Genomic DNA, 17,472 nt, shown 5'->3' on the forward strand with positions numbered 1-17,472 from the left:
GCGCGGTGGGCGTGCGCTGGCGTTTCACCGCTGACGCTGATCCTGCGGTGGCGCTGAGGACCGGGAACGGCCGGGGCTTCCTAGTGTGGTGTGATCGCCACCTCCGGGTCCTTTCGCTGCCCGGACAGCGACTTCCGCGGCTCTCCTGGGAACTGATGCCCGGGGGGTGACTGAACAGAGTCCGGGCTGGGAGCCCTGCTCGCAGGTATCTCCCGGGTCAGCGGGCGGTGAGGCCGCGGGCGCCTGGGATTGGGAGCCCGGATTGGGGGCGTCGACGCGGAACGCGCACTTCCCGGCTCCTTCGCAGGTACCGGGAGTCCCCACTGCGCTCCGCCGGCTCTGCGGGAGGAGCGGGAGGGTGGCGCGAGGCGGGGGATGGAGGCGGGGGCGGCGGGCGGCTGGTTCTAGACCCCGCCCTGCTGAGCCGGGCCCTCGGGCTCGCCGCGCCCCTCCGTCGGTTATGTGAGCGCGGGCTCCGGAGGCTCAGCCTGCGGAATGCGTCTCGGTCAGCTGGTTTCCCAATGACTGGTACTGATTCCCCGTGGAAATACCACGGGCGCCTGGATCAGGCGAGTGGATGAGAAAATGGAGAGACGTTCATTCCGACCTGCCTTGCTTTCCCAGTCATTTCTAGCCGCTCCCCCAAAACGGTAAAACCTCCGGGCATCGTGCTTATTTCAGACGTTCATTTCCAAACTGTTTTCTCTCCTCTACCTGAGCTAATCTGAAAGGATCTGCTGTCACAAACTACTGCCCCACCTGTGACCAATCCGATTAAAAACTACCCTCTTCAAGACAGATAACTACCTTTCCCCATAATACACACCTGTTCTAATTCCCCGAAGCTGTCAAGTCTTTGAACTTGGGTCACCTGGTTATTTGATTGAACTCTCCAGATTCCTGTCACCTGCGCCTTACTGAGCCATTCCCCAGTGATGCCGGCTCACTCTTAACTCTTCATCCTGAGTCCCGCCATCATCCTCAAAGGCGTCTATTCAGTTTGAATTTGGACACTTACTGACTTTATTTCAGCATTGGTCACTTACAGACCACTTAAGCTTCGCTAAGTCATGCCAATACCTTGGCCCTTCGGTCACCTAACCTGTTCTGTATCCTAAATGCAAGCATACTATCCTGAACATCTTCACCTCTCCTCCTCTCTCTCTAATTATTTATACTGAGTAGTTTATTAACCTATATTTTTATCTATAAATTCCTAGTATATTTTGTTGCTTTTTTCCACTGAGTTCCATGTTTAATTCATCCCATCTTTTTTAAATTATATATGTAAGGCTTACACATTGCCTCACAGTGGAGCTGTGTTCTGTAGATAATGATGTGCAATGTTTTTAATTTGAGTTGGTTTTAGAAGCGACATTTAAATTTCAAAATATTTGAGAGTGTCTTTTTCTGGTTTTTAATCTGGTTATAAATGTGGTCAGTACCACTCTATATTCTTTTTACTTATTGAGGAGTTTTTTTAGCCTAATAGCAGCTTTTGTAAACATTCCCGTCAATGCTTGAATATAATCTACATTCTATCTGGTTTCAATACCAGACTAAGCATATTATTTATATGCACTTCATTAGTAATTAATTTTAGTTTTTTTCTTTAAGGACTGAGAATTTGCCTTAATCTCCCATTTCATATGTGTCATTGTTGATTTCACCTCTTTACAGAGGGTTTTGCTATAAATATATTTCAGTTATGTTTTTCGGACATTTAATAAGTCATACTTCATTGTGAGTTGTATGTTCAGTCATGTAAAGTTTCCTCTAAGTATCTGGGCCTATAATTCATTGTTTTGCTGGGACTCAGTGATACCTCTTGGTCACTTTGAATCTTTCTTTCATTTTTTTAAATGTGCCTGGACTTTCCTAAGCTTTGGAGGTCTGTGTTGGATCTCAGGAGTCAGGAAATAACTTCTGTGCAGTTTTCACCAATCTGTGAGGTATACTAGTAAGTAGACATAAACATGTTTATATGATAATCTCTTGAGTGCTTTTTAAATGGATATTATATGGTTTCATCAATACAATGGAAAACATTGAGAAATTATATTCTGCTCATTTGCTTCTAGCTCTTTTTTAAAACCTTTTGAACCCCTTCACTCATTTCTCCCATTGTCCCTCCCACTTCCTCGGGCAAACACCAGTCTGTTCTCTGAATGTATGAGCTTGGTTTTATTGGTTTGGTTTGGTTTTTTGTTTTTAGATCCCACATATATGAGAAGTCATATGCTATTTGTCTGTCTCTACCTGACTTATTTCACTTAGCATAATGCCCTCGAGGTCCATCCATGTTGTCACAAATGGAAAGATTTCATTCTTTTTTATGGCTAATACTCCATTTTGTATATACACATTTTCTTCGTCCATTTACTTATTGATAGACACGTAGGTTGTGTCCATATCTTGGCTCGTATAAACAGTGCTGCAGTGAACATAAGGATGCATATATCTTTTTGAGTTAGTGTGTTCATTTTCTTCAGATAAATAGAAGTGGAGTTGCTAAATCATATGGTAGTTCTATTTTTAATTTTTTGAGGAACCTCCATACTCTTCCATAGTGGCTGCACCAATTTACATTCCCACCAACAGTACACAGGGGTTCTTTTTTCTTCACATTCTTACCAACATTTGTTTCCTCTTTTCTTTTTGATAATAGCTATTCTCACAGGTGTGAGGTCATATTTCTTGGTGGTTTAGATTTGCATTTCCATGATGATTACTGATGTTGAGCATCTTTTCATGTACCTGCTGGCCATCTGTATGTCTTTGGAAAGATAGCTATTAAGATCTTCTGCTCATTTAAAAAATCAGATTGTTTGGGGTTTTTTGCCGTTGAGTTGTATAGTTCTTGTATATTTTGGATATTAACCTGCTATCAGCTATGTGATTCACAAATATATTCACAAATCAGTGAATGAAGAATAAAAATCATATGATCATCTCAATAGATGCAGAAAAAGCACTTGACAAAATTCAATATACATTTGTGATTAACACTCTCAACAAAGCAGGTACTGAGTGCTTACTGTCCACCAAGAAGGGACATGAGTATTCTTGTAATCACTATAATTTAATCAGATAGGTATCATTATAGCCATGTTATAGTTGAGAAAACTCCAGCTTTTGTTAAATAATTTGTTCAGTTTCATACATATAACAACTTCAGCTGGGATTTAACCTCACAGGTATGACTCCAAAGTATGTGCTCCTAGTCACTATATATTGCCTATATCAGGGTTTTTTAATCTTGAAATTATTGATATTTGGAGCTGGATAAATTTTTGCTATAGAGGGCTGTCTATTGTGGGGTGTTTAGCAGCATTCTAGCCTCCTCCCAGTAGGTGCCAGTAAATAACCCCTAGTTGTGACAACCAAACTGTCTCCAGACATTGCCCTGGTGGCAAAATCACCCCGGAAAACCACTGGCCTAGAGACACATAATAAAAAAAGACCTTTGAATGGTAAATTGCATCCGGACTAGGAGTATTGTAAATTGGATAGAAAGCTGTATCTGGATTTCCCTGGACATAATGACTAGTAGAGTTGGGCAAACTCTTTGGGGAACCCTGGGTGCTGAACTCAAGAGTTTTTAGAAGAGATATTGGCTTCTGTTGATAGGCTTTTCAATCCAGATGCTTTCTGTACAACCTGTGTGAGCCTCTTGACTTAGGCTGTACTCTGGGAGGACCCCCACTGAAGAAAGATGCCAGTTACTCAGGCTGCTAACAAACTGTGTTTCCACTGAACAGTCTTGCGAATAAGCTGTTGCCAAATGCAACCCACGGTTGTCTCGCGGATCTGTTGAGCTAAGCCTAAGACCTCCCCGGGGGACGTTGCACACTGGCCCCTAGGGAGTCCCAACAAATGAAAAAATTAAATTTTTGTAGTTTGGAATGCATTTTTTTATTTAATCCCAACAATGAAATATCTCAGGGATAAATATGCTTTTATTTTTTAAATAATACCTTCTTACCCTAATTTCTAGTGCTAGTGCCAATTACACTCATTTTCTATAACTTTATTGGTATTTTAGTGGGAACCTAAGAAGTTTCTTAGGCATCTCTAGTATAAAACCTGAATATCCTGCCTGAAGATTTGTTTTGCTTAGTTGTAAAGCAAAAATGAGTTGTGACCTGGTAACTGCCATTAAATTATGAAGTTCGTTTTAATCAAAGGAATATTTCATTTATCACTTTTTTGTATGATGTTTATATTTCTTTCTCTGTCTCTTTGGGGTGGTTGGAAGGGACAGCATATTTTTCTGTTCTAAAGAAGGAAAACAAGAATGAAAGGAAAATACATTATATGCTCTTCTAAAGTAATTTTAAGAATATTATTTGTACTATTTTATCTTTTAACACTATGCTAATTCATGTTCATTATCTATAGGTCATATTTGTGTCTTTTTTCAGTCTCTCAGGTACCTGGATGTTGGCTTTGTATCTGAAACTCCTGGAACTCCTGGAAATTTTCTTTTAAGATATAACTTGGCTCAGATCACACCACATATATATAGTATACAGGTGTTTAGGCCAAGCCTAAGAATTACTAGACTCCTTTGATAATATAAATTTGAACAAAGTAAGACTTCCATCTAGGAAGATGCAGCTCCTGAACAAGCTGATGGCTATCTCAAAACCTCAAGATCTGACTCTGCATGAACAAAGTGAGGTCCGGAGAGCAGATGTGTCTTGGCAGCAGGAAACCACCCCAGTCAGGGAGACCTGTGACTCTGAGGCCTGTCGTCAAAAGTTCAGACATTTCCAGTACTTGGAAGTGTCTGGGCCTCATGAAGCCCTGAGCCAACTCTGGGAGCTTTGTCTTCAGTGGCTGAGACCAGAGGTTCATACAAAGAAGCAGATCCTAGAACTGTTGGTGCTGGAACAATTCCTGACTATTCTCCCTGAAGAGGTCAGGACTTGGGTGAATTTACAACATCCAAAGAACAGCAAAGAAGTGGTGACCCTCATAGAGGATGTGATTGACATGCTTCAAGGAGGTGAGACTATAGAAAACTGGTTGTAGAATAGTTGACCCTTATGTGGAATCCAAAGGCAAAAACAAAAATACTGAGCTCGTAGATTAAGAGAACAGATTGGTGGTTGCCAACGGCAGGGAGTAAGGAGTGGGTGAAATGGGTGAAGGGGGTTAAAAGGTACAAACTTCCAGTTATAAAATAAAGAAGTCATACCTAGGATCAAGGAGATCACTGTTCGATTCCTGGTCGGGGCACATGCCCAGGTTGCAGGCTCTATCCCCAGTTGGCGTGCAGGAGGCAGCCAATCAATGATGCCTCTTTCATCATTGATGTTTCTCTCTTTCTCTCCCTCTCCCTTCCTCTCTCTGAAATCAATAAAGATATATTTTTTAAAAATACGTTATAAAAGAAGTCATGGGGATGTAATGTACAGCCCGGTGGCACAGTTAACAATTCCATATTGTATATTTGAAAGTTACTAAGAGAGTAGATCTTAAAAATTCTCATCACAAGGAAAAAATTTAGTAACTCTGAATCATGATAGATGTTAACTAACCTTATCGTGGTGATCATTTTACAATATATACAAATATTGAATCATTATGTTGTATACCAGAAACTAATGTTGTATGTTAATGATGGCTCAATTAAAAAGAGAAAAACCTTTAAAAATAGTTGACCCTTCCCATAGGAAGAGAAATTATCTTTTTTTTAAGCAAGAGGGTGTCAAGGGCAAGATCATGGAGAACTATATTGTATCACGAACCATGGATTATTCTGTAGGCAATAGAAATAGAATGAGATCTCATAGGTTGGGTAAGGGAGTACAACAATTTCGTGTTTGTTTTAAAAATATTATGTGGGTATGTTTTGTCTGCAGTTTCTTTCATGCTATGACCAGAGTTGATTAGTTATAGCAGAGACTGTATTGCCAGCAAACCTAAAATATTTTTATCTGGATCTTTGCAAAAAGGCTTTTTTCAACTTCTTGTGTAAAGGATAGACCCGAGGGCTTTGAAAATAGGAAAACCAGCTAAAAGACTATATCAGATCCAGCTGGCGTGGCTTGGTTGAGTGTTGTCCTGTGCACCGAAAAGTTGCTGGTTCAATTCCTGATCAGGGCACTTTCCTTGGTTTTGGATTCGATCCCTGGTAGGGGCATGTACAGAAGGCAACCAATCGTTTCTCTCTCACATCTATGTTTCTCTGCCTCTGTCTCTCCATCTCTCCCTTCCTCTTCCTAAGTATATCCTCTGCTGAGGATTAAAAAAAAAAAAAAAGACTAAGTCTGGTGTTATAGAATGAAGGGAGCTTTGGAAAAACAGGAGTTTGAACCTAAAGAATTTATTGACTACCTGATCAAAGTTTCAAGATACAAAACTAACACACAAAAATCAATTGTATTTCTGTACACTAGCAATGATCAATATGAAAATGAAATTAAGAAAACAATTTATTTACAAAAGCATAAAAGAGAATAAAATAGTTAACTATCAATTTAATTAAGGAGATGTAAGATTTGTCCACTGAAAACTATAAAACGTTTTTGAAAGAATTAAAGAAGACTTAAATAAATGGAGAGAGATCCTGTGTTTATGGATTAGTATTGTCAAAGTGATAATATTCCCCAAAGCAATCTACAGATTCAAATGCAATTTTTATCAAAATTCCAGCTACTTTTTTTGCAGATATTGATAAGCTGATCCTAAAATTTATATGGAATTACAAAAAAACCCAAAATAGCCTTGATAAAGAACAAAGTTTGAGAATACACACTTCCTAATTTCACAACTTACTATAAAGCTAAAATAATCAAGGCCATGTGGTACTGGAATAGGATAGACAAAGACCAGTGGAATAGAATTGAGAGTTCAGAAATAAAGTCATACTTCAGTTGTCTATTGATTTTCAACAAGGGTAGTAAAGCCATCAAATAAAAGTTTTTAATAAATAGTACTGGAACAACTTGGTATTCACAGGCAAAAGATTGAAGTAGGACTCTATACCATATGCATATTTCTAAGAATGACAAAAATAAACAATGTTGTATTGACTGTCCTAGGGATTAAGGAACTGAGCTGATTGAGGTTGCACAGTGTTATAGGCCTGAATAAAGTTAAGAGTAATCTTTGGGCAGCATTCAAATAGTATGTTGCTGAGAAATTCGGATTTTTTTTTCTTCAAATTTTGCCTTTATTTACAAAAGGATTTCATAAAATATTTCCTACATTGTTCCTATTTCTTCTTATTTCACCCTGAATCAATGAAAATTTCCTCACAGGTCATTATTGGTTTATAGTCTGGCATTCGAGGATCATTGGTGTAACCAATGAACCTTGGGGTAACTTTAGGCCCCACCCTTTTGGATTCTGATTGTTGGTAGAGCCTGGGGCCATTATTTTCCAGAGTTCTTTAAAGCTGATTCCTATGAATAGCATGTTAAAATCACTGCTATAATCATTAAACTTTTCTCCAGGGCAGAGCTTGTTCCCCTAATGTCTTCCTTCCTCTTCTTCAGATGTACCCTGCAAGGATTCTGCCCTCCAGAAGGGGAGCATCGTGAAGGAGAACATGGAAGCTGACTCACTTACAGGAACATCCCAGGTGAATCAGGGTTCCGCTCTTAACTGAAGTGAGCTGCTTTTCTTCTCTTGACCTTTGAAATTTTGCCTTAGTTCTATCTAAGGACATGAGACTTGTTCTCCCACAGGACATGGGACCTATTTTAGTTGGTGATACACTTTTTGGAAAATATAATCTTTGTATATTCTGTGCATTTATTTCTTCAAGATTTAAATGATAATTGAAGGTATGAAAGTAGAGCCCATCCAGAGAATGTTCAGAATTACAAGTGAAGGGAGCCAAGAACAGAATCCTGAGCAATGTCACTAATCAACAGGAGAAGAAACCTCAGAGGATACTGAAACGAAAGGACCCAGGTGGTAGAGGAAAACCGTGATTTTCATCGTTTAGATCTCCAAACACTGTCCTATCAATTTCTTGTATATCCTGGCCTCCTACTGTATTCTTTCCAAATTTATTTCTAGTAATATTTTTGGAGTGACCCTTGATTAAAAAGGAACTTAATGTTTTAGGAACCAGTGACATTCAAAGACGTGGTTGTGGAGTTCAGCGTGGAAGAGTGGGGGCAATTGGACCCTGCTGTAAAGAACCTGTACAGGGATGTGATGCTGGAGAACTATAGGAGCCTCCACTCTCTGCGTAAAGGTGGCTTCTGTGTGTTTACCTTATCTGCTCGTTAGGAATCTCTTCATCTGCTGTTAAAAACTGTAGGACTGCTGAAGTGATTAAGGGCATTTGGGTTTAGGTTCAGGTTTCCAAATATCCTTTGGGCACAACAGCAGATTTTCTTGCTCTACCTGGTTGAAAAGTCCTCTCTAACACGGAGTTAGAAATACACAGGTGCATGGTGACTCTGGCCTCATCTTTCAACAGCTCTGAGATGACTGTGTTGGGATGGAATTCTTTTTCCTATAAAATTGTCTGGAGTGCCATGTATGTTTGTTTATTGTTGTTTTCATTTTCCCCATGAACAGAGCTGCTATTTTCCAAACCAGTTGAGGTCCCCAAGTTGGAGAGTAAGAAAAAAGGATGGATAATGGAGCGAGAAACCCCCAGAACAGCTGTGTTTGGTAAGAAGCAGGCAGATATGAAGCATTTGTGAAAAGCTTCTGCTGGTTAAACGTACATTGTACAACCCAGCCTTCGAGTTGATAGTTGGGGAGATGATGAAAAAACCACCTAAACTTTGAAGGAAAAAAGTCGTCATTGCTTTTCGTTCACAGATTCTGTTTCTTATGTGGACAAGCAAAATAGTGTTATGGGCTGAAAACATAGACACTTAACTTAAAGCAGACACTTATCTGCCAGTTTCCTGATATGTAATAGAGAGTGAGTAATAGTATCTGCCTTCACTTTACTGGGAGGGTTAAATGTGTAACATACTTAGAGCAGTATGTTGCCTGACAACCTGGTAAATGCTATGTAAACGAATGTTAGCCAACATAGCATTAAATGGTATTCTTTCTTTTAAAGAAAACAGAAAACTTGGCTTTATACTAGAGTAGCTTCACTATTCTTCCATTTTCTTCTTTAACTATATAACTCTTTCACTTGTGCCTTAAATCCCTACCCTTATCATAATCTCTTTATTATTAACATTTTGTTTGTGAGAGAGTATAAGTTACTGTGGCTTAATATATAGTTTAGTAAGTATAGAAAAGTATGAACAGGAATATAACTCACTTCATTACCTCACTGCCCAGAGCTATGTAGTATTAACATTTGGTTTTTTTCCTTAAGCCATTTCTTTGTCTGTGATGATGTATTTCTGCGGCTTGTGACAATTTCTTTTTTTCCAAAATTGGGGTTATCAGGAATATGCCATTATATATATTCTGTTCTTCTCACCTAATATATCATGCACAATTGCCTATTTTACTAAATAGTCTAAGAAAATGTTGTTTCTAATTCACATATAACATTCCATCACATACATGTATCAATATATTCAACCATTCCTCCCTCCCATCACAGCTATTGGACATTTTGGTTATTGCCAATTTTTCAGGCATACCTGATAAACTCCATAGGATACCTTATTAGAAGAGGAACTTCAGCATCAAAGAAGCGGTGTGTGTGTGTGTGCGCACGTGCATATTTTAGGGAGATGTCCAAAGATGCACTTTATTAACAATTTTTTTCCAATTACATTTGACATCAATATTATTTTATATTATTTTCAGGTGTACAAGCATAGTGATTAGACATTTATATAATTTAAGAAGTGATACCCCGATATGTCTAGTACCCACCTGGCACCATACATAATTATTACAATATTATTGACCCTATTCCCCATGCTGTACTTTATATCCTTGTAACTATTTTGTGACTACTTACTGTACTTAAACCCTTCACCTTTTTCACCCAGCCCCCCAACCCCTCCCATCTGGCAACCATCAGTTTATTTCCTGTCTCTATGAGTCTGTTTATGTTTTGTTTTATCACCCTGGCAAACACTAGGTATTTTTTTTACCAGAAATCTTTATTAATTTGATAGGCAAACTACTCTGTTTCTTCCTTTCTAATGTAAATCCTCTCCCTTGGTTATCTTTTGGATTCCATTTCAACAAAATGCTCTTTCTCCCATTCTTTGCCTTGTTGATCTCCGAACCTTCTTTTTAATATTTTTATCTCATTTATTTTTTCTGTAATTCTCCTTTTTTAGCCTCACCTCACATTTTATTCTGTATTTAAGATGAATAAAATATGCATAGCCCCTTATATGGTCTAACCTCCCTTTCCTAATTAAGCAAGTTCCCTTCTTCTAGTTGGTGGAATTTTTATTTCTTCTTAGACAGACAGATGATTTCAAAGCAGAGAGCTTTTGGAGAAGAATCATCCCATGGAGTGATGAAGACAAGACTGACCCAAAGTGGACTTCCTTCTTTAGATGCCTGGAAAAGTGATGAGTGGTTATGTAGGAACCGGAAGCACTGGGACATAAATTTGCCACAAGAAGCTTTCATTCCTAAGACAGTCTATACTGAGGAGGGAGACTTTCAATGTAGTGAAAATAAGAAAAATTTTGATGTTAAGTCAGTTAACTCAGTTTTTGATGTACAACAGGGAGTTCCTATGAGGAAGGGGTCCCCAAAGTGTAATAAGCTTAAAACTAACTTAAAATTTAATTTTGACTTAGTAGGTAAGCAACATTCAGAATATAATGAATGTGGGAATGCCTTGAGCCTGAGTACAGATATTCACCCAAAAAGTCAAAACACAATGAATTGCTATGAATGTTTTCAGTGTGGGAGAACCTTTAGCCGGAGTTCATCCCTCATTCGACATCAGACCATTCACACAGGAGAGAAACCCTATAAATGCAGTGAGTGTGGGAGATTCTTCAATCGACGAACAAACCTTATTAAGCATAAAAAAATTCATTCTGTAGTAAAGGCCTTCGAAGGAAATAAACGTGGAACAGCCTTCAGTAAGAGTGAAAACAGTAATAAAAATCCAAGTCTTCCTAGAGATAATGCCTATGAATGTGTTAACTGTGGAAAATCCTTCAGCAGGAGCTCCTCACTTATTCGACACCAAATGATTCATACAGGAGACAGACCATTTAAATGTAACAAATGTGAGAAAACCTTCAACAGGCACTCAAACCTTATTAAACACCAAAAATGTCATACTCAAGAGAAGTCCAATAACAAATAAATGTGGTATTACCTTCAGGCAGAGTGCAGAACTCATTCAACATCCATGAATTTATGCTGGAAGGAATCCTATGAAAATAGTAAATGGAAAAAGAAACTGTCAGAGATTATTATTGAATCGATAATGATGGAGTTAATATTGGAGGGAAATCTCTAATTGTATAGAAGTCTCAGGCTTCCCGATGAAACCACAGAGTTTGGGGTTAAATATGTCATCATACAAGTGTTTGTCTATCATTATTGATGTTCATTACCATCATCTTTCTCTAACTCAAATAGGACCTATTCACCTGATCTATTGAGGAAGTCCATATTAGGGAGAAGCCAGGCAATACTCTTGAAGTTGATGTTTAATAAAACTCAAACTTGCAATTCTTATAAGGTCACAAGAAACCAGGAGCTCCTAAGAATATAGGAAGACATTTCTAAGGACTAAACTCTCTGAATTAATGGCAGACACCACAGTGACAGCCAGTTACTCCACCCCCATTAAACCCTCGGCTGTCCTGGTGCTCAGTGGGGACTACCATTGGGAAAGGATTACCAACTGCAACGGGAGGTGGATGTGTTGTTTTTAATCTATATGTATTCTTTAGGATATGCACTTTTTAAAGGACTCTTTGGAATCTAGGCTGGAGAGACATCCATAGCCCTAGGCCTATCATTTATCCTAAACATTTAAAGCTCAATAAAGTATCCTAATTCTCTGTGCACCAGAACTGCCTCTTTGTTCCATAAACTAGTTCAGGATCCAAAAAGGTTCTTGAGCTAAGAAGCTTATCTTAATCTGCCCAAAAAGATTCATACTGGAGATAGTCCCAATGAATGATGATGGTGGCTTTTTGTCAGAGTATACCTTGTTCAAAAGCAGAAATGTATATTGGAATAGACCCCTATGATGAGTTAATAAGTGTGGAAAATTATTCTATGTTCATTTTTCATCCTTTACGTCACAACATGAGTTGTACTAAGACAAAACTCTACACAAGTAATTGATATGGAAATTCATATAAACATAAGGCAACTTGTTAGAAGATCCTACCAAAAGAAAAACACAATGTAAGAAAGTCTTGAGGTATATAGTTCAGTCATTCATCAAAGCAATTACATATTGACTATAATAGATTCTGATGTTCTCATTTTAAGTATTCTAAATCTAATAGTTCACTATTTTTTATAAGCTGTGATTTTCTTTTGGGTGTTTGAAAGATAAAAATGCCATTTTTTTCTCAACAGCTAGCTCTTTGGGTCTAAGTAAAATGCTTTTTCCCCCCCTTCTAAATCTCTAAGCTTTCTAAAAAATAAAATATCTGTCTACTAAGTCAAACATACAGAGCTTCAAAGAATGCCTCTTTAGAGTGCATTTAAAATTTAATTGTTGCAGAACATATATAGCCAGTTAACATCTCCCAACCTTTTCCCATAAACCTACTACTTAATATATATTTGAATTTTACTGTATGCATTCAGGGGCAGATATCTAAGCTGAAACGTGAAGAAAGGGTAGAAACTGGCTAGACTGTGTGTGGTGGAGGGTGTGAGTGTTAGAGAGGAGAGATGATAAAGGAAAAACGAGTACAAAGCTACAGAGGGGTGAGAGCATGACCTCTCAAAACAAGTTCATGTGCTGGAATACAGCACTGGAAAATAATGGGGCAGGAATACATAGGGGTGAAGCTAGAGACTCAAAGGCCAGAAAGCCACCTTGGAAATTTGGGCTTTATTCTAAAGATAATGGAATAAAAGTCTTATCTCCACAAGGTAACAACTCTTGGAGACCTATTCAAAAATAAATATAAACTATGGAAAATTTTATTCAAAAATCCTGTGGTAATACTCTCAAAAATCTGGATGTGTGTGTGTATTTATCCATTTGAGTACAGTTTTACCAAGTATAGTAGACACTGACTGGACCAAAGCACTTATTTCATGAACACAACCTAGCAAAAACTAACACTTGGGATATATTCACTAGTTGCCTGACAATCTGAGATGAGTACTGATTGGCATGTGCCCTACTGGGATACAACAGGAGAGCAAAGCGGGGCTTTTGTCCCCTGGCAGGTAAAACCAAAGATATCTGGCTTGATGATAATATGTGCACATCATAGAGGAAACCAAGTAGTAAGAAAAGGAAAGGAGATAGAATGATTGAGGAAAGAGGCTATCAGAAGACTAAGCTTCCAAGCACAAGAATTTTCTTTACGACTTCATGGACGGAAAAATAAAATACCTCAGTGGTTTGACTTCTGGATGAAAATATATAACTTTTTAGAATCAATGAAAATCTAAGTATTCTGCATCAGCTACTATTTATTTGGCTCTTTGATTCCAAACTAAGTAATAGTCACTATTTAGTGGATAGTAAGTGGAGACAGAAAGCTGACAGGACTACCTGAAGAATGTACATGACATGCTTGATGCTGTTTTCAAGTTTTATTTCCTGTTGGTTTCATTATAAACATAGTAATTGTTAAAATAGAGTTCTACAGTTTAAAGAGGAAGGGAATTTTTCAGTGAGGTTTCTCTTTCTGTGAATCAGTTTTCATATAAAAGCAACTGAAAATATTTCTGAATGGGACACCTGTAAACATTTTAATGGATTATTAGCTCTTAGACCCCAAGATTCTAAAGAAAAATTCTCGCAATGTATGTGGAATCGTTTGAAGATGTGTGACGTCACGGCGATGCTGTCTTTCCAACATCCATCCCTTAAACACTTGGAGCATGCCAACGCTGCGCTAGAGCCGGGGCACTGCGGGAGCTGGTCATACCCGACCCTTACACGGGTGCCAGGTGCCGGGCCAATGTGGAGGCGCGGGCCTCCCGGGGCGGAGCTGGCCCGGCGCGGGGCGAGATACCCGAGACGGCTGTGAAGCTACTTTGGGGATGCGCCTAAGCCCGGGCTGTGGGCCCCCCTCCTCCGTGCGCCCTCCTGCGGGAGGGCGGAACCCGGCGCAGGCGAGAGGAGAGCCGAGGGGCGGTCCCTCCCGCAGTCAGGCGGTCTAGGAGATCTTCGCGGTGCGCGTCCAGCGGTCGCATCTTCGGCCCGTTATAGAGAGTAAAGCAAGCCTAACCGTCTGCTCGCCCGCGGGCCCCTCAGCCTGAGGCGGCTGCGAGGCTGGGTGGCTGGAGAGCCTGCCTCGGCGCGGTACTCGAGCCCGTCCCTCGGGAACCCGCACACCGGGTCCCGGGAGCGCACCCCGGCTGGGCAGCACCTCCCACAGGGCCGGGGCGGGGCGGGGCGGGGGCTCCGCGGCCCTCCCGCAGCGCGAGCGCAGCAGGGTCCCGCCGGCCGGGCAGCCTCGCGGGTTCCGGCCCCGGAGTGCTCTGCACGAGCCTCCTCCCGGGGACCAGCCGGCGGCCGTTGTCTTCGGGGCTCCTCTTCGATGGGCGCCGCACGTGCCCGGTGCCCGCCGGCCGCGTGCTGCCTGAGGCGGGGAGGGTGCCCGCCGCGCCTCGCCCGGCGTCGGGCGACTGTGGACCTTTCCGGACCGGAATGTCTGGACCGGAGCGCGCTCAGGGCGACCTTTCTTGACGTGATCGGGAAATTAGAATGTTAGACCTCTGAGAGGACTTCCAGAATCAGTGTGTTGTGAAAATTAATACTTTATTGTGTGGGAGGCACTTTTTTAGAGATAAAAGATAAAGGGGCTGTAGGACTCTTGTTATTTCAACCCCTTTAATTTACAGCTAAGGATTCTTAAGCTCAGAGAGGTCAAATGATTATCCTAATTCTGTACCACCAATAAAAGATGAAAGACCAACAAGTTCCTAAGATATTTCAGCCGCTGTGCTTTTCACTGTTCACCAGGAAACTTTTTCAAAGACTGTTAAAGTTCTAATTCATTTGCCAGTTAATATTAATATTTGGTGAAGGACACCTGCACACATGACTCATGGTGGTCTGTATGTATTCTAAATTCTAGCACCTGTGAAGATGAACAAAAACACACCCTTGTGTTACCTTTTGGATTGGATTGTATAATTTTTCAGCCTCTGCGTAGCCTAATACAATATTCAATATATATTAGGATTTAATCAACTGATTTGGTGGTCATATCTGACGGGATCTGCCTGACTCTGATGCTTGGCCTACCAGGATTGCTGATGACGGTCTGTATTACTCCAAATTTTTATTGACCCAGTGATTATAAAAGTTTGTTGACATTAGGTAGGAATTTACTCTTTTCATAAAAACTGATCTGAGCTCAGGCAGCCTCGCTCTTAACCACTAGGCTGTACTAATTCCCATGACTTTGCATATTTTGCTTACTGTGCTTGAAACACTTTCACCCATCTCCACCTACCCACCCCCCACCCCTTATTTCAATTTATTCTGGACTAGGATTAGAACTACTCCCTCTGGAAAGTCTCCCCTGACTCCTCGCCCAGGTTGGGCTTGACCTGCCTGTGGCACAAGCTCAGCTTTATATTATCCAGATGAAAAGAACCCTGGCCTCGTCCTTTAGGAGTAGCTAAGCCCCAGCATGAAATCCTTAATCTGGACAGACTGACTTCCCTGTCCCTAAAACACTGCTCTACTACAAGATTTTCCTCTTGTCTACTATAAGCAATTTCTCCTGTCTGTAAACGATTTGGGCCCTCTTTATTAAAATACTACCTAAAATCCAGTTTTAAAACTACTGTCTGATATATTCAGCGTACTCAAAAAGTATACTCAAAATATGATGATGTTTCCCATCTCCACTGTTAACACTGTGTAAGCACCTTCTCTCTCCTAGGCATTACTGCAGTACCTCATTGGAATCCCTGCTCTGCCGCTAGCCTCTACCTTCAGTCAATTCTTAACCCAGCATTCAGAGTGAGCCTTTTATAATTTAAAATTAGATCATGTTACTTAAAACCCTCCAATGGCTTTTCATACTACCTTTAACCTCAGTTTTTTAGTGAATATATTTTCCAAATTTACTCTGGTAAGCACACTAATAAAGGAAAAATAAAACCAACAATTAAAAAAAGGGAACTGCCTCCTACTATGAAAACTCATTGATAGCTCCTTGGTTGTCTACTAAATGGTCCTGTGACTCCATTCTTGCCCCATTCTCTTCCCTTCACTCTCCAACACACCCAGTCTCCACAGGGTTATTAAAGTCATCTTTTTAAAAGTGTTGCTCCGTTTAAGCTTCATTATGTTTCTCCACGACCAACAGGAAATGTTTAGCTTGGCACTGGAAGTCCTTCGTGACGGGTCCTTCCTCCAACCTCTCCTTCCACTTTTACACTTTACGTACTCCAACAGTGTCAAGCTACTTGTAGCTAGCTGTATACATCATGTCATTTCATTATTCCATTTCTTTGTACAAGTCACACCTTCTGCCTCCTATCTTTTAACCTAATAATTGAATATAGAAAATTACTATAAAAATTACCTAACAAAAACCTTCATACATAATGACACTATGGCAGTTCAATTTATGATATAAAATGAAGTCTAAATCCCTGATAATAGAGATATAGTACTGCCACCCAATGGAATATCATGTAATGTTTTAAATATGTTATATGTAAAATGGTGATTTTTTTTTATGAAAATTGGACACCAATAAAAATATAAAAATACACAAAGTTTGAAGAAAATGAAGGTAACCACAATCCATCTTATCAAAGAGACACACTGATAACATTTTTGAATATTCCCCATATTTTCCCCATGGAAATATCCAAAAATATATATATATATAAATAGAATTTTACCCCATATGCAGTTCTATATTTTGTACTTTTAACACCGTAAGTATAGTCTTATTCCAATATTCTTGGGAAGTATGTTTTAATGACTGCATAACATTCCATCACATAGATGCATCATTATTTATTTTACCTTTCTCCTTTTTGGGGGAGAGGGCAACATAAAAAATACTGCAATAAATATCTATTTCTCTTTGTGTTTTAATGTGGTTTGGAATGCTTGGCCCAAACCCACCGCTTTCTGGGGAAAACTCTTTGAACATCAGTCCTTAATGACCATGTTATGCCTTATCACCCCATCCCTGAGTGTGTCTTAAGGGACTGGAGTGGCAATCTGATATAAAGAGAGCCAAACCAAAGGCTTACTAGTAGCCTGTGGTTTAGCCTGGCCTCAGAGGTAGTAATTGTAATTTGAGGCAATCATCTTCCCCCATTCAGAAATCTGAATAGTGACCCAGAAGGAAGTTACAAGTTAGCAGTGGGCAACAGATTGGAAAAATATATTCAGGCATGTGGTGGCAATTA

The 17,472-nt window shown here is 39.8% G+C and overlaps 1 protein-coding gene across 1 annotated transcript; it reads left to right on the forward strand.

Moving 5' to 3' along the window:
* The first annotated feature begins 12 nt into the window (after positions 1–12).
* Positions 13–11,954, forward strand: ZNF215 (zinc finger protein 215). Its single transcript, XM_016213972.2, is given in 7 exon segments — positions 13–205; positions 4,425–5,011; positions 7,509–7,594; positions 8,086–8,218; positions 8,548–8,643; positions 10,371–11,232; positions 11,234–11,954. Coding segments are annotated over 6 exon segments (1,626 nt in total). The 5' UTR covers positions 13–205; positions 4,425–4,614; the 3' UTR covers positions 11,286–11,954.
* Positions 11,955–17,472: the final 5,518 nt, after the last annotated feature.

Source organism: Miniopterus natalensis, chromosome 11, assembly GCF_054644295.1.
Source record: "Miniopterus natalensis isolate mMinNat1 chromosome 11, mMinNat1.hap1, whole genome shotgun sequence".
NCBI classification, from domain to species: Eukaryota; Metazoa; Chordata; class Mammalia; order Chiroptera; family Miniopteridae; genus Miniopterus; species Miniopterus natalensis.